The sequence below is a fragment of the Armigeres subalbatus genome, chromosome 2, assembly GCF_024139115.2.
Source record: "Armigeres subalbatus isolate Guangzhou_Male chromosome 2, GZ_Asu_2, whole genome shotgun sequence".
Taxonomy (NCBI): Eukaryota; Metazoa; Arthropoda; class Insecta; order Diptera; family Culicidae; genus Armigeres; species Armigeres subalbatus.
The window spans coordinates 62,004,367-62,021,809 of record NC_085140.1 but is presented as its reverse complement, the minus strand read 5'-3'; the positions used below and the strand labels follow the sequence as shown (position 1 = coordinate 62,021,809).

At 38.8% G+C, this 17,443-nt stretch overlaps 2 protein-coding genes across 6 annotated transcripts in view; one reads left to right on the top strand and one right to left on the bottom strand.

Moving 5' to 3' along the window:
* LOC134208734 (chondroitin sulfate N-acetylgalactosaminyltransferase 1) overlaps positions 1-17,443 on the bottom strand; it is a 188,054-nt gene that overhangs the window by 51,062 nt on the left and 119,549 nt on the right. The gene's annotated exons all lie outside the window — the stretch shown is intronic.
* LOC134208735 (synaptobrevin) overlaps positions 1-17,443 on the top strand; it is a 79,451-nt gene that overhangs the window by 25,639 nt on the left and 36,369 nt on the right. For 3 of the 4 annotated variants that reach the window (XM_062684594.1, XM_062684596.1, XM_062684595.1), the window contains exons 2-3: positions 2,159-2,212; positions 6,521-6,840. In XM_062684594.1, coding sequence (XP_062540578.1) covers positions 2,184-2,212; positions 6,521-6,840 — 349 coding nt within the window. In that variant the 5' untranslated portion in view covers positions 2,159-2,183. The remainder of the gene's footprint in view (positions 1-2,158; positions 2,213-6,520; positions 6,841-17,443) is intronic. The other variant, XM_062684597.1, reaches the window with a different exon arrangement.

Below are 17,443 nucleotides of genomic sequence, written 5' to 3'. Positions count from 1 at the left end.
AGTCCAATGAAGATATATCACATCGCATCACGGCACTGACTCGGCCTACACCACAGCACGCTCCATCGGATGTCATGGGCAATTTGTTCGAGAGAGTTCGACTTTTGTCGCTCGAGGTAGAAAGACAAACCTACTGCAAGCCAGGCACCTCGAGGTACCCAGCTGACAGTCAATTAAGACTACGGATAATTAGTTTGTTGTTTTGATCGATATCCTGCTTCGACAGCGTAGGTACTCCAATATGGGAGAGACGAGGAAGATCGACGACATAGGCAGTAGTTGTGGCTGAGTTGCACATGTCGAATGTGCCCATCCCATGTCGAATTAGTTGCTCTTTCCCGTGCGGACTTTAGTTGTTGATATCTGTCCAATGCTAATCGATTTATGTTCGTTTGTCTGATGCTTTGGATTCAGAATGAGAATGAAGGGTATCATCACCCTTAAGGATTTGTATCAAATCAAGAATATTCTTTTGTTTGAAACTGGTCTTACGCATTGAATATTTAGCTTAGTCTTTTGTAGCTTTTGAGTGAGACGAATAATACAGAAGTCTACTCATTAAATTTAGTTTTAACTAATTTCCTGGATTCATTGAATTTAACATCGTAGATGTTGTAAATCTCATTGACTGCTAGTGTTTCAATTATTGTGTCCTCTTTTGAAAACATGTTTCGCGGTTTTAAAATCATTTTTGCCTGTACGTAGTCCAGTTAGGCCGAATTGCAAGAAGCTGCCTGCCACGCCCAAGGGGATGTCTCGTTGGTGTGTAGAGCCAAAATATAAGTGGCGATTTGTAGTACATATTCCTACCCAATCACATATTTTTTCTCATGCTTAGTAAGGCTGAATGCGAAACCATACCAACGTTTCCGTCAAAAGCGCAATCATATATCTGTCGAGACCTAGGTTAAGTGGAGACGGGGTTTCTGTATGATTCCCTATCTCAACAAACAACTCTTCAATCAGTCACTTCCTACCCGCGCGAGGAAGGCACACAGCTGGTGACATTGTGAGTGCGTGAACGCAATATCCATCTCAGCGTTTTTCCATCCCCACTTACAATAACAACAATCGAAAAAGGGAGGAAAAATGATTCGTTTTATGTTCCACCTCCCGATTTCCTCAAAATCACTATTTCATGATTTTTTTGCAAAAACTGAATAAATATTTAAAAAAAATGAAAAACCTTTTATTATCTAACGCGGTTAAACTGTAAAAGAGCGTAAATATCCATTCCCAGATAAAAAAAATGTTAATGTTGTTTACTCTGTTAATTTTCTTCATATTAAGGCTGTTACACATATTTAATTAACATTTTGTCCTACTGGTCTCCGAAAGGCCGGGGGGGGGGGGATATAATAAAAAAATAAATATTAAAATGAAAAAAATCAAAAAACTCCTTGCATTTGTTAAAGAATGTTTTGAAAATACTCAAAATTATCCGAATTTTATTTTGTTGCCCCCTCAAAATATTTTGTGGCAAAAAAATCCGAGGGAGAGGGAGACAAAATTGTTTTTAAATATTTGTAATTTAATTTAAGTCAATAAAATCGAGAGAAAAAAATTGTAAATTTTCGTATATTGCTCTTTGTAACACTAATCATGACAAACATTGATACATATTTGGTTTCATTGCCATGCTCGGGTTTCCCACCCACCATGAAAGGGATCGTTTCGATTGTTATTTCATAGGCGCTTCACCGGTTCCTGGTGGAGGCGGAACGATGATGAGACTGATGCGCTGTTCCTATTTCCGGAGCAACCGGCAGAGAACTGCTGCTGGTGCCTACGCCTTCTCCAAGTGCCATTCAAGACTGAAGTGGTTGTTCGCCGCTACTGCCTCGTGCGGAGCGTAACGAGGCAGAGCGCTACGTAAACGAACTTGTCAAGCACAATCAAAAGGGACTAAAGGAAGTGTCGAAATTGGTGTTCATTTAACTTTTTTTTCGTCATATGATTTCACATAGGGGAAGTGATACCATTGGCAGTTTTTGTTCTGTTATTGGCATTTTTTTTAAGACCAAACAAAAAACGGTTAGAGCAATTATTTTCTATTAATTTCTACCATCATTGTATATTCAATGTTTATATTAGATTGCTATCGAGCACACTTATAAGTTGCAGCTCTCATACATGTTTATACATTTTCTCTTTTCAGAATTCTTAATTCGTAATCATTCAACATGTCTGCCCCTGAGGGATCTTCAAATGGGTGAGTATTGTCTTAGTGATAGTATAGAAAAATCGAATAATTTTCAGAAAAATATATTAAGCTCGTTTAGTGGAATGTATTAAACCGTCTAAGACGAATTAAGTACTGTCCATTTAATTCCACCAGTTAATTTTCGTTATCTTTGCAGATACGTATTTCGACCACAACTGTGTGGTCGTCTTCAGTGTCTTGTACTTGACTCGACTTGAAGAAAACAATCGCAACTTACACTATTTATACTACGCTAGGTACCTAATCTAATCTTATTTGCCTACTTTATTTACCTATACAGTAAATTACTTTATTGTTTAGGTACAAACTTGAAGAGCCAAGAGCTGCCATTTCCCTGATCCTTATTCAACAGCGCTGTTTGTACCTGTCGGTGTATTTCCAAACTCTCAGCTACATCGAGTTTCCATGGGGAAGAGACATTTCTTAAGATTTTAATATTTGATGCCGTAATTGGGTGATTTTCCTTATACACATGCTCTGCTACCTTAGATCTAAATTCGTAATGTAATCCCTTATCGTTTTCTCTTTTCGCCTTACTCACTTCCGCCATATGTTCCTTGAACCTTATATCTAATGATCTTTTTGTTTGGCCTACATAGATTTTTTCACATTGGGAACAACTTATCTTATAAACGCCTGCCTTATTCAACATTTCTACTTTATCCTTCGTTGAACCCAATAGAGACTTGAGTTGGTTGCTTCTACTGGAGAATACTAGATCGATGCCGAATTTCCTTAGTCGAGGGCGTAGCTGGTTGGTGATGTGTTTATCATATGGGACCGAAACTCTTTTCAGCGGCTCCTCTATTGGTGTCAGCGTTGTATGTCCATTTCGTCGTAGGGTCCTTTCCTTCTTGTTGATGATCGCTCGTATAGTCCTCTCCTGGTATCCGTTGATCTTCGCTGTTTCCAAGATGTATTGTAGTTCCTTCGTTTTTCCTTCTTCGCTCAGGGGTATCGTCTGCATCCTGTGGATCATGTGATGAAATGCTGCCATTTTATGTTGGTACGAATGGTTCGATGTATATGGGATGACTCTCATGGTGTTCGTGGGCTTCCTGTAGATTTCGAGGCTCAATGTTGTATTTGCTTCCCTGATGACTAGTAGATCCAAGAAAGGTAGTTTACCTTCTTTTTCCTCTTCGAAGGTAAATTTGATGTCCTTATGCACGTTGTTTATCGCTTCCAAAATCCTGGGTAGATCCTTTCGGTTGATGATGCTGAAAATGTCGTCGACGTATCTCCACCACTTCTGGGGTAGTATTCCTTGTTCTTGTAGGTTGTTCTCCAGATGACCGCCATGAACAGTTCGCAAAGAAGTGCCTAAAAGAGAAGCTGACACCCGTCAGCCATAAGATTAAGATGGGATCTCATGTACCAAAAAGTATTAATAAGAAAGCAGAGTCCGAGTTCATGAAGACATCGATAAAGAGGCATTACGCAAAATTAGAACGAGTGACTTTGGAGTGCTATAATATGCATTTGAAGTTAGCTAAGGATAACCCGGAATCATTAGACCTGTTTTTGAAGAAGGTAAAGAGGGCAGAAGAATGTGAATCAGACCGGAAGCGGAGACTGCACAGGAAAAAACTGAACAAATTGCGAGTGAAATCAGCAGAGGAAATCCGTACTGACAAACCCACCGTACAGATCATAGAAGGATTCGTCGTGAACCGTTCGACACAGCAGTTAACGGAGGAACAACTAGCTCACCTCAACAAGGGACTGGGGTATGCGATCACACAGAAATCAGACGTGGAACAGATCATCGTGGACATGGAGACAGCGATTTCCCGAAACATCGAGCAACAGGATCAAAATACAGCGAGGAACATCGTGGCAGACGCCATCAAAGAAGGACGGCACGGGACAACGAACCATGACGAAAGGAGGATTCTAAAGGAGCTTAAGGAAAAACCAGTATACTACGTAAAAGCCGATAAGGAAAACGCAGTAGTGGTAATGGATAAAGAGGACTACGACGAACAGATGACGACGAAAATCAACGGAGGACCTTATAGACATTTGAGAGTGGATCCGCTACCAGGATTAATACGACTCACGGACAAAACAATAAAGGAGTGTAAGGCGATCATCGGAGAAGCCCGAGTAAAGACAGTAAACTCGGTTCTACCTAGGATTAAAGGACTACCAAAAATCCATAAACCCGGCAAGGAGATGCGAGAGATAGTTTCATCAGTGGGTTCCCCTACCCAAAACATAGCCAAATGGTTGGTAAAGGAGTTCCAAAGTATGCCGAAACCATTCCCCAGCAGGTCAGTCATCAACACCCAGGAGTTCGCCCAGAAGCTGTTGGAATCAGGACACATCGAAGAAGAGGACATAATGGTATCATTCGACGTAGCGGCATTGTTCCCCAGCGTTCCAGTGAAAGATGCTCTGAATCTTCTAGAGGATTGGCTGCTAACACAAAGGACGGAAACAACATGGCGAGGAAAGGTGAAGATGTACCTAAATCTGGCAAGGCTATGCATGACGGAGAACTACTTCACATTTCGTGGCAACTACTACAAACAGACGAAAGGAGCACCGATGGAAATCCGCTATCACCGTTTTTGTGCGAACTGTTCATGGCGAATCTGGAGAACAACCTACAAGAACAAGGAATACTACCCCAGAAGTGGTGGAGATACGTCGACGACATTTTCAGCATCATCAACCGAAAGGATCTACCCAGGATTTTGGAAGCGATAAACAACGTGCATAAGGACATCAAATTTACCTTCGAAGAGGAAAAAGAAGGTAAACTACCTTTCTTGGATCTACTAATCATCAGGGAAGCAAATACAACATTGAGCCTCGAAATCTACAGGAAGCCCACGAACACCATGAGAGTCATCCCATATACATCGAACCATTCGTACCAACATAAAATGGCAGCATTTCATCACATGATCCACAGGATGCAGACGATACCCTGAGCGAAGAAGGAAAACGAAGGAACTACAATACATCTTGGAAACAGCGAAGATCAACGGATACCAGGAGAGGACTATACGAGCGATCATCAACAAGAAGGAAAGGACCCTACGACGAAATGGACATACAACGCTGACACCAATAGAGGAGCCGCTGAAAAGAGTTTCGGTCCCATATGATAAACACATCACCAACCAGCTACGCCCTCGACTAAGGAAATTCGGCATCGATCTAGTATTCTCCAGTAGAAGCAACCAACTCAAGTCTCTATTGGGTTCAACGAAGGATAAAGTAGAAATGTTGAATAAGGCAGGCGTTTATAAGATAAGTTGTTCCCAATGTGAAAAAATCTATGTAGGCCAAACAAAAAGATCATTAGATATAAGGTTCAAGGAACATATGGCGGAAGTGAGTAAGGCGAAAGAGAAAACGATAAGAGATTACATTACGAATTTAGATCTAAGGTAGCAGAGCATGTGTATAAGGAAAATCACCCAATTACGGCATCAAATATTAAAATCTTAAGAAATGTCTCTTCCCATGGAAACTCGATGTAGCTGAGAGTTTGGAAATACACCGACAGGTACAAACAGCGCTGTTGAATAAGGATCAGGGAAATGGCAGCTCTTGGCTCTTCAAGTTTCTACCTAAACAATAAAGTAATTTACTGTATAGGTAAATAAAATAGGCAAATAAGATTAGATTAGGTACCTAGCGTAGTATAAATAGTGTAAGTTGCGATTGTTTTCTTCAAGTCGAGTCAAGTACAAGACACTGAAGACGACCACACAGTTGTGGTCGAAATACGTATCTGCAAAGATAACGAAAATTAACTGGTGGAATTAAATGGACAGTACTTAATTCGTCTTAGACGGCAAATAATTTTATTTTATGTTAACTTGCTGATCAAGTAGGACATGGATGAACGTTTTTGTTGAATATTAGTTTCAAACAAATCATTTAATAAGCTTTTTAAAAACATAAATGCAAAAATTCAGAGGTATAAAAAAGGTGTCAAGAAAAACCCTTTCTTCAAATTTACGTTCATTCTGACCTACATAGTAGATAACCTGATATAGAATAGACAGCTATAAAACCCGCTATTACGTTCTGCTATTAACAATTAAGACACTCACGCTAGTTAAAAGTGCAGCGACCCAGCCCGTGTTCTCGTGCACGTCACGTTCCGACTGTGTTTCTACCAGTATTTCCTCAACGCACTGTGTGTAACTATGTTTGTGTGCTTTTTTAGCTAAGAGTGAATTTTTAAAGTTTTAACACGTTTTTCTTGATCGTAACCCCCTTTCTGCACATTCGCTCTCGCCCCGTTCGATGGCCCATCTCTAATATGTAAAGTTTTCCTAAATTACCGCCCCCACCGACCGGTAGCACCCAGCCCACGGCCGGCAGCGCCAACGGAGCGGCGGCCAATCGGCTCAAGCAAACCCAAGCCCAGGTGGACGAAGTGGTCGGCATCATGCGCGTGAACGTCGAGAAGGTGCTGGAGCGGGATCAGAAACTCTCCGAACTGGATCAACGGGCGGACGCACTGCAGCACGGAGCGTCCCAGTTCGAGCAGCAGGCCGGCAAGCTTAAGCGGAAGCAGTGGTGGGCCAACATGAAGATGATGATCATCATGGGTATCATCGGGGTCGTGCTGCTAATTATCATCATCCGTAAGTACTGAAGCTTCTGAGGTGTTTATGTGCATGTTCGAACCGTTGTTTAGTTTTGCAACGGTCATTTTTGTATGGTAACAGTGGTGACGCACTAGTTTTAAGCATGTTTGCTATAACGCACTAACTAACTGTTGAAATTGTGTGCCCAAACAAAAATTTGCGCAGCATTAATTATGCAAGAAGTTTTTTCACGCTCGTTTCCTGGATTACAGCTGCTCCGATGCGGAAATTGTAATTTGAATGCTCGCTTGACACAGTAGGAAATCTCCACGATGCATATAACATAGCTTTTTTACATCTATTTTTCGTCTTAACCCTTTGGGTACAGTTTCATACAGAGCTAAGATCTATAGCCACGGTCGGCAAATATATTTACAGATTAACTAGCATACATTAGTAAGTCATCGTGAGTAGTACCAAAATATATGAAAATAGTCCCCAAAGAGTTATACCAGCAGTTGGGAAATCACTATTGTACAGCACTCTGCGTCTATCTCCGACTGAAAAAAAACCCGCGTTCAGTCGAATGTTTCGATTTGTGAATAGCAATGTTCCAAACCTGAAAAGTTTAACCCTCTCTCAATGGTATTTTTTTGCTGTTGATTTTATACGCTTTCCGCATCCTGGGAAAACTACATAGTTGCACCATTTTGTAGATACTGCATCACCATCATCATCATCGCGCATCGCCTCCGACAAACAACGGCAATAACATAGCAAACGTAACAGTTCAGCTAGCTTGATGGTTGTAGTACCCGGTTGTCATGCCCGGTTAAATTACAGGTTAACGCTGTTCGGTATCCAGTTTGTTTTCCTTTCTGTCCTAGGATGCACCATACACCACGGAGACAGGCAGGCTTCCTTTTTCTCGTGCTTTTCTAGTGCTTGGAATATCCGGTCATGTTGGTATAGGATTCATTTACATTTTAATTAATTTGAATTCATTTAGAAGCGCTTTTTTTGTCCGCTTGTGTTTCGTACTTGTGTACTTATGCTTGGTTATCCGGTCCGCTGCCTGGTGTCCGTGGTTTACTCTCGGAATAAGTAAAATGAAAAATATATGTTGGCTTTACTGCCTATAGCATTATGTAACACGTGTCCGATTGCATCGTGAGGAAACAAAAGACAAGACAAGCTAAAGGCTATTATGCTATTATGAAGTGCAGGTGTTTCAATATGAAACAAGTAGGACTTACAGATGTTTTAATTTGTTTTAACGTAACATCAGCAAAGGAAGAAAAAAGAGACCTCTTGGATTACTTGTATACGGTGTTCAGTTAAGTTATGTTCGCTGCTAGTAGGGTAAGACGGTATAATATGCACCCCCTAAGGCAACTCCTTGATAACTTTTTACTTTTCAACGCAATTTATGCAAACTTTGTGTTATTTGGTAGTCCAGGAAGTCGCAAATGCATTTCCCGTGAGTAGTCATATAAAAATATTACAGATAACACGTAATAAAGCTTTTTTGAAAAGTCGTGAAAAAATGAATTTTAAAAAGTACATGGGCAATACGCCCCACCTCAACCAAAGTCATTTAATAGCCCTTCATTAGTATTTTATCAATTCCATAATAAAAAGGCTACAAATCCTAATGCGCCTAACATTAAAAAACCAACATAGGTCCATTCAAGCAGGTATGAATAACATTTCAATATTTTCCATACAATTTGGAAGCAACTGCTGCAGGCTCGCTGCGCTTGTGTCCAGTTGGTAAGGGCATATCGTCCTGCCTACACTGGGGCGTTTTGGCCAGTTAAACATGTTTTCGAAAATCGTTAAATTTTTGAAGATGGAAGCAATTTTATATCATATTAACCACTGAGAAAAGTAATTTTGTTGCCCAACTGAGTGTTCCAGTGCAAGTTTTGCGGACATTATGCCAGAGTCGCTCCAGAATGTTCAGCAAACAAACATTAAAAGTTACATCAAAACTGTGACTTTTCGTATTTTGCAAATATTTTCATTAAGTAATACAAAAATATTCCCATATTCACATAGGATGATGGCTTTTCAAATATTTATAGGTACCAACTGAATTTGACCCTTAGTTAGTAATAGTTTTCTAGAAATCAAAGGGGGGCGTTTTGGCCAGGTGGGGCGCATTATACCGTCTTACCCTAGTTGCAAAACACGTGGACAAGTTTTTCTTTATGGGACAGCAATAAAAAAAAGTTTTTTGCAATTCCTGATCATAATACCTGGTTTATAGTTGTCATTTAAGTGATAAAACGGCCTACTTTTCCATACCAACAGAATGGGTGCTTTAATGACCATTATGAAACTCAAATGGGTTGCATAATATTCATTATAGCACTCATTTGGGTGCTATAATGAAAAACCTACATTGGGACAGTAGTTACTTGACTACATTTAGCTGAATTAGTTTGGGTGAGTGTTTAAATAGTGTACTCTAAGCGTCTCGTAATAAATGAAACGGTTTGTTGGACATAACATCACAATTTTCCAAAGGCAATTGCATCCATCGCTTCATAGCTTTTCAAGCTTTGGAATTTGGCATGATAAGATGGGATCTTATTGCTCTCTGCCGCAACATAATTTATTGACATGAATGATCATGTGGAGTAAACTCGATTGTACAATTTTGGTATAGATTTATCATATTAAAGCCCATTTTTCGTCATTGCAAAAAATAGCGTGTGCAACTCGTTGCAAAACTCGATTTTTTCAGCACTCGTAGTATTTATCCAACGAGGCTTGCCGGCAACGTACAACTCGTGCTGAAAAAATCATCTTTTTGCAACTAGTTGCACAAACTACTATTTTAGTTTTCAAGTTCTCTTGGTTGGAAATTAAAATTTTTGTAATGATTCGGCCTTTTGAGATTCGGCCTTTGTATCATTCGGCCTTCTTTGTTTTCGGCCTTTTGTGGTACGCTAGAACATTTTCGGCCTTCTGTGGTTCGGCCTTTTGTACTAATTCCGTTAATAGCATTTAGATGCAAACATTATGCTTTTAAAAAGATTCTTGATAATATTAGGTAATATTAGAACTTTGATTGTAATCGAAACGTAGTGAATAATAATTTTAGACTTAGAAAACATTTCACAAAATTTTCTGATGCTTCATACAAAACGTGTCACGTGTGAGGGTGAAAAATGGCCAATTTTCCGTTACGTAATTAATGAATCTTATTTGGATAGTAACCTGTCGGTATCTGACGTCTGTTTTTGAGCAGTCGCAAATGTTATAACAGCTTCAAAATGCACAATTTTTAACCGACTTTTTCGACAACTTTCTTCTTGATTATCCTATATTTTTAAATGCAACCAGTTCCTATCCAATTCATAGTTTTGTTTTAGAGCTATTCCAGATTCCGTTGGGCTCGATTGCCGTCGGAGAGAATTAGTCACTTCCAAAATAAAGTCTAAACAGATCTGCATGTGATGGCTCATACTTCATTATGTGCTGCAGTAATTGAGCCTTCTCTGAAGAGGAATCGACTAAATTACTGTGAAGCAAAGAGCAGAGGGGGACTGTTTCGTTGACTTCCGCAATGCTTTAGAGATTCTTCAGAGTGTGTTACGGTCAGTATGGGGCCGTACACATATTACGTAAGCACTTATGGGGGAAGGGGTGGGGTTCGTCATTTTCTTACGCACCATATAAACAAAAAATCATTTATATGAAAAAAAACTTACAAGGGGGGAGGGGGGTTAAAAAAAAACCCAGAAAAAATGCTTACGTAATATGTGTACAACCCCTATTAAAGGTCTGTAAAGTTTGTTGGAATATGCTGAAGTATTGGGTAGGAGTCTAACCAGATCTCATCTCTTCAAAGTTGAAAATAAGAGCCAAGCCAGCCTTGGGTTGAAAGAGGGAAGCCCATATGGCATAATGCGGGTATACCCCGTTAGGCATAAGTACGTTAGGCATAAGGACGTTAGGCATAAGGACGTTAGGCATAAGTACGTTAGGCATAATGGACGTTAGGCATAACGGACGATAGGCATAATGTACATTAGGCATAATGGACGTTAGGCATAAAATGACCCAAAGAACAGCCTATGACATAAAGAAGGCCGAATTATGCCAAACGTCCATTATGCCTAACGTTAGTTAAGCCTAACGTCCATTATGCCTAACGTACTTATGCCTAACGTCCTTATGCCTAACGTACTTATGCCTAACGTCGCGGACCCGCATAATGCTATATGGCATAATTCCATTTGGCATAAGGCCGTTTGGCATAACGATTTAAATGTCTAAAACAGGGTGTCTACTACCTGGAAAAACCTGGAACTATCAGGGAATTTCTCCCCACCTGGAAAATACCTGGAATTATCAGGGAATTCCTGACATAATCAGGGAAATTTCAATACCCGGTGATCATGAGTGAAATTCCCTCAAAAGATGAAAAAATCCTTGAAATATTTGAATAAATATACCAATTCTATTGACAATGTTGTGAACGTTAATGGATCGTTGTTCCGCAAAAAACGTTTTGCCATCTTCTAAAGAATTCCTGGAGAATTTCCGAAGCTATTCTTGGTGAAATCTAGGAATTTATTCGGATTGATAATCAATTAGGGATTGCTTTGTAAATTCTTTTGAGTATTCTCTCGGAAATTCTTTAGGAATATATGAATAAATACTAAATTAGTTAGGATTTTTCAAAGCAATTCATGGAGGAACTTCCGAAGGAATATCGGGATCAGTTTTCCGAGGAATTATTCAAAGAAATCACTGAAAGAGTGTCCATAAGAATAAATATCAATTTTCTAAATTATTTCTGGAGGAATTTCCAAGACCAAATCAAACCGAAAAGAATTCCCGGAGAAATTTCAAAGTTAATTTCCGGACGATTTTTTGTATGGTTTCTTTAATAAATTGCCGAAAGGAAACCTGAAGGGATTTTCAAAATAAAGTATAGAGTGAAGAATTTTTGCTAAGGGAAATCTTGAAAGAATAGCCGAAGCATTCCCGAACGGATTTTTCAAAGGAGTTATTAAAGGTATTCTCGAAGTATTTCCAAAGAATACTTAAAAGCAAAATATCCAGAAAACTCGTCCAGGTGTTGTCTAAAGTTTTCCTTAAGATACTTCTGAATAAGTTCCTAAAAAATCCCAAGGAATTTCAAAAAAATATCCTAAGCATTTTCCGAAGGTTTTTACAGTAAAGCAATAATAGAACGCTAGTGACGTTGTAACCATTAAAATATTCAGATTACGATTAAATTGTTTGAATGTATGGGGATGGCATCAGGTTGTTGCTTATCATGATATTTGGTTGGTCACAAACAAGAACAAACTAGATGTTGGTCACGTGAACAGGTATAAGGACGTTAGGCATGAGTACGTTAGGCATAAAGGATGTTAAGCATAAAATACCCTAAGACAGCCCACGACATAATGAAGGTATTATGCCTAACGTCATGGTCATGGACCCAGCAATCTCATATTTTTGCATCAACACATTTCCTGAAGGAGTTTTTGTAAGAAGTTCTGAAGGATTTCCTGAAGAAATTCCCAAACATATTTCCGGAACATTTCCTTGAGAAGTTTTCTTAAGTTTTTAAAAAAAAAATAGCTGAAATAAAATTCAAAGAAATATCCGAAAGAATTCTTAACCAAGTTTCTAAAGAAATTCATAAAAAAAATTCAGAAGTATAGCTGAAGAAATCTGCAAAGTATTTTATAAATGTATTTCCGAAGGATTTTCACAAGACATTTTCGAACAAACACCTGAAGGAATTTAAAAAAAAAACATAAAGGAATCGCCAAACGCATCTCTAAAGATATTTCCGAAACAATTTCTTGAGATGTTTTCCAAAGTTTTAGCAAAGAAATTTTCAAATTAAATTCTGAAGGAAGTCCTGAAGCAGTTCTTAAAATCCGGAGGATTTTCCGATGGAATCTATGGAGAAATTTTCAAAGGAATAACTGGAGGAATTTCCTATGTGATTCCTGAAGAAATTTTGATTGAATGGCTGAAACAATTTCTGGGTGAACTTGCGAAGGAATTCCTGAAAAAAAATCTTGAGTAGTTTACATCATTGTTTTTGTGAAGCCACCTTTGATTACTTTGCTGCTAAAATCTATATATGGCACGTTTGTTTTTGCCTGGAAATTAATGTAAAACGCTTGGAAAAAAACCTGAAAAAATCAGGAAATTTTGTTTTTACAGATGAGTAGACACCCTGTAAAGGCCATTTGGCACAAAGACAATTTGAAGCGTTTGTTTGAGAAACTGCATAGGTAACATTTTTGCCCAAAATGAGATTTTTATATATTCTGAAACCTCGTCCAAAAATACGTATTCTGGCAAAAAATACGAAAAAAAATTTTGTTCAGGAATGTAGGGTAAAGTGACCAATAGTGGACCCCCAACCAATAGTGGACCCCCAACCAATAGTGGACCCTCCAGCTATTTTTGCATTATTACTGCACAATGTCAATATTTTGCTATGAAATTCTACCGGGAGAACCTACCTTACAGTCCTATGATTTGATTACATGCGTTGGAAATGCTATGGAAAGTTAAATTAGATGATTTTTTACAATTTTATAAAAAATAAACACGAGAGTGTCCATTATAGGAATATTTTGGGGGGTCCATAATAGGGAAGAAGAACGTCCCGAAACGAAACATGAAAATCAAATGAAGTGTCGACTATAGGGAAGCAATTTCCTATTATGGACCCCCAGGGGGTCTACTATAGGGCGAATTCAGTTAGACTTTAAAATGTTAGTTTCAACGAATAACGTCTCGTATTTGGGTGTTTTATGTATGTATCGTGAAGAGGGGATGCAGAGCTTGTTGTTAGATATCAAGCAGAGTTAATATTTTGAAAATTTCTAAGCCGTATGACAGGAAGAGCAAAATTCCGCTACTAGGGGGTCCACTATTGGGCATTTTACCCTATGAATTTTTTTTTCGTATGTTTGAGAAACTACATAAGTCCACGCACTTTTAAGAGCAATTGTGGAGTACTGTTTATAGTTTTTGCATTGGAAGTGCCCCAGGGTGTTGAGTTTTGCCAAAAACTATTGATCTGCATCGAAGAAATCGAAAGAATCGGTGCCAATTTGTTCAAAAACAGTTTTTTGTTGTTTTCTCGAAATTGTGTAAAATGGATTTATGCAGTTTCTCAAACAAATGATTCATTTGGCATAAAGGCCATTTGGCATAATCCTGGAAAAATATATTAAATACAATGGGCCGTTTAGCAAAACTATCATTTGGCACAAAAAAGGTTAATCGTAGGATATATCGACATTGTTGTTTCATAAGGGTGAAAGTCGCAAACGTAAACATTGACTTCTTCTGCTGATTTCATGAAGATTTGAGACTTTTAGCGATATTTTCCAATTCCGTTCGATAAAAGGCGCGGATCGTCACCAGTTGGTTGTGGCTGTTAGTGGTTGTTAGCTGGGAGCGGTCATAGTTGTTGAGAAATTTGCAGGAACAGGCATTGTTTTCGTTTGCGACATTTCCATTTTTAGAAGTACGTATTTACCTAGAAAAAGGCAGAAGAGTGGATGACCCCATCTTTAAAAGTATGCATTTGCCCGGAATATGGCAAATATGGCCTTCTTTAAAAGTAGGCATTTGCCCGGGATGAAGCAAAAAAGAAGATGACTACTTCTTTAAAAGTACGCCCTTTTTGCCCGGGATGAAGCAAAAGAGTAGATGACACCTTCTTTAAAAGTACGCATTTGCCCGGAATAAGGCAAAAGAGTAGATGACCCCTTCTTTAAAAGTACGCATTTGCCCGGAATAAGGCAAAAGAGTAGATGACTCCTTTAAAAGTACGCATTTGCCCGGAGTAAGACAAAAGAGTAGGTGACTCCTTTTTTAAAAGTACGCCCTTTTTGCCCGGGATGAAACAAAATAGTAGATGACTCTTTCTTTAAAAGTACGCATTTGCCCGGAATAAGGCAATAGAGTAGATAACTCCTTCTTTAAAAGTACGCATTTGCCCGGAATAAGGCAAAAGAGTAGATGACTCCTTCTTTAAAAGCACGCATTTGTCCGGAATAAGGCAAAAGAGTAGATGACTCCTTCTTTGAAGGTATGCATTTCCCGGAATAAGGAAAAATAGTAGATGATCCCTTTTTTTTAAAGTACGCATTTGCCCGGAAAAAGGCAAATGAGTAAATGACCCTTCTTCAAAAGTACGCCTTTTCCGGACAGAATACTGATGACTCATTTTTCTAAAGAACGCAAAAGTCGAAGCGTATATAGTTTCTTTCTACTTTTCTACGATCGGAATAAGATAAATGAACTGATGATTTCATCTTTTAAAGCACTCGATTTTTCCTTATAACGAAAAAGCATGCATGCATTTGGCTGGCAGAATTCTAATGAGTAGATCATTCCTCCATTCGAAGAACGCATTTAAAAAAAATATTTTAGGAAATCACATTTTTCAGGAATAAGGCAAATTAGCACATTATTTCTTCATTTAAATCCATTTAAATTCCAATTTACTCGGAATTAGGCGAAAAAGTAAATCACTTCTTAAAACACGCATGTGCCCAAAATAAGGCAATAATACAGATGTAAATTGAGATGCTTCCTAGAGTTTTTATGCCAAATGTCCCTAAAATCATTATAGAGAAAAAAAAATAGTCTTCTTTATTATGCCAAACGGTCGTTATGCCAAATGGTCTTTATGCCAAATGGCCCCTGGCTATTCAACTCGTTTTGTCAAACGGCATTATGCTAAATGGAATTATGCCATTTGGGTTAGCTCCGGTTGAAAGTCTCTATAATAAATTTTAAAAAAAGGTAATACAAAGCCTTTTTTTACCATTTCATTTATTTGGTAGGCTCAGTCGTGTGTGACACTTTGCGGAGCCGCTATTCTTAAGTATGATATTTTTACAATCAGTGTCATCTTATCATTAACAGTTAGTAGGGAAAAGGGACGTAGACCATAATACTCGTGGTGACTCAAGGTTCAAAATTACTTAATTCAGGACGGACGGGGTAGGAATATGGGTTTAGGTTATTCCAGCTGCTCATCCGGGCATTTGACGTTGAATACAATACAAAGCCTTTGCGTGGATCCCAAGCCAGCTGAGGAGGAAACTGGACAAAATGAGTCGGTTGAGTTCCAAACGTCTATCGTCTCTGGAATCGAAATCCAAGAAAAATGACCTACGAAAGGTGGAAAATAAGGCGGAATACGAAAGGCAGAATGATACAAACGGCAGAAACACGAAAGGCGGAATCACAAAAAGCAGAATTGCATTGGACTGTTTTAACTTGGGCGGACATTTTGAACCACCAGATCGAATGGCCGGCCGTTTGATCTGTTGGTTCAAAATACCCGCCTAATTTGAAACAGCCCAATGCAATCCTACCTACCGCCATCGGGGGTGATAATGGGTCATCGCTCTCTCCGGCAGTTTGGAGGTCGTACAGCAAACCGCTCAAAAAGGTCTCTTATATTTTAGTCTTCTTGCCCTCAGATACATTCAATCTATTCTACAAGCATTCTAAGTAGTTGAAACAGTGACCCATTATCACCCCCATTTGACCCATTGTCACCCCCGACGACGGTACCTTTCGTGATTTTTTTTTTTTTTTTTTGTATCTTTATTAAAGAGACTTTCAGCCCGAGGCTGGCTCACCTTTCGTGATTCTCTTTTCGCTATAGAAAGTTATACTTTGGCCGTTGATCGGCCAGATGCATGATTGTTTGTTGTTTATTGGGGAGACCTTGTGTAGCTCAGCGATAAGGCATATGGCTTTGTACGAAGCATACCATGCGGAAGGTGACTGATATCGAATCTCTATATGGTCTGAGAAGTTTTTGGGTGTCAAATTTTCTCGCCTTTCCAAATCGTGGAAATCGTACACTTAATAACTCTGGATGTGCTTAATAGATACTAAGCTAAGAGTCTGTTCGTGTTTCAGTTGTGAGATGAGATTTCAACAGATAGAAAGGGGCTACCCCGTTTGGTATAAAACCAGTTGGCATAAAACCGTTTGGCATAATGGCTATTTGGCGTAATAGTCTTTTAGCATAACTCAATGATAATGAACTTATTTTTAATAATCATATTCTTTAAGCAACTTAAAGCTGGACTTCAATATAGACTTCTTGATAATTGCAATGAATAAGACAATATGCATGCTTTCAAAGAAGGCATCATCAACTCTTATGCATTATCCAGAGCAGTCGCGTTATTTAAAAGAAAGAATGATCTTCCCTTTTGCATTGCTCCAAACAAACGCGTTCTTTAAAAGCATCATCAACTTTTTTACATTAACGGCAACTAAGAAATTGGAATGAAAAGAATGGCTCGGAATAAAAAATACAAAGAAGTACAGTTCAATCTGATATATGTTATACAAAGAGTAACTCTGTTGTCCTTAGTCTTCATACTTAGACTAATCAATATTGGCATATGTTCCGTGGTTCGCCGTCTTCGCTTAGTGGTTCGCTTAGTCTTGTTGGTATAACATGACCGCTGTACGGTTCCTCCACATCGATTTTAGGAATGCTGCTTCTGATCCTGCTTATGAGAGAGCTGAGTAGACCAAATAATGCTTTGGAAGTTTTCACAACATTTTCACGCTTAAAATGTTCGACCGTGCACTTTTGCCATGATCTTTGTTCGCTTGA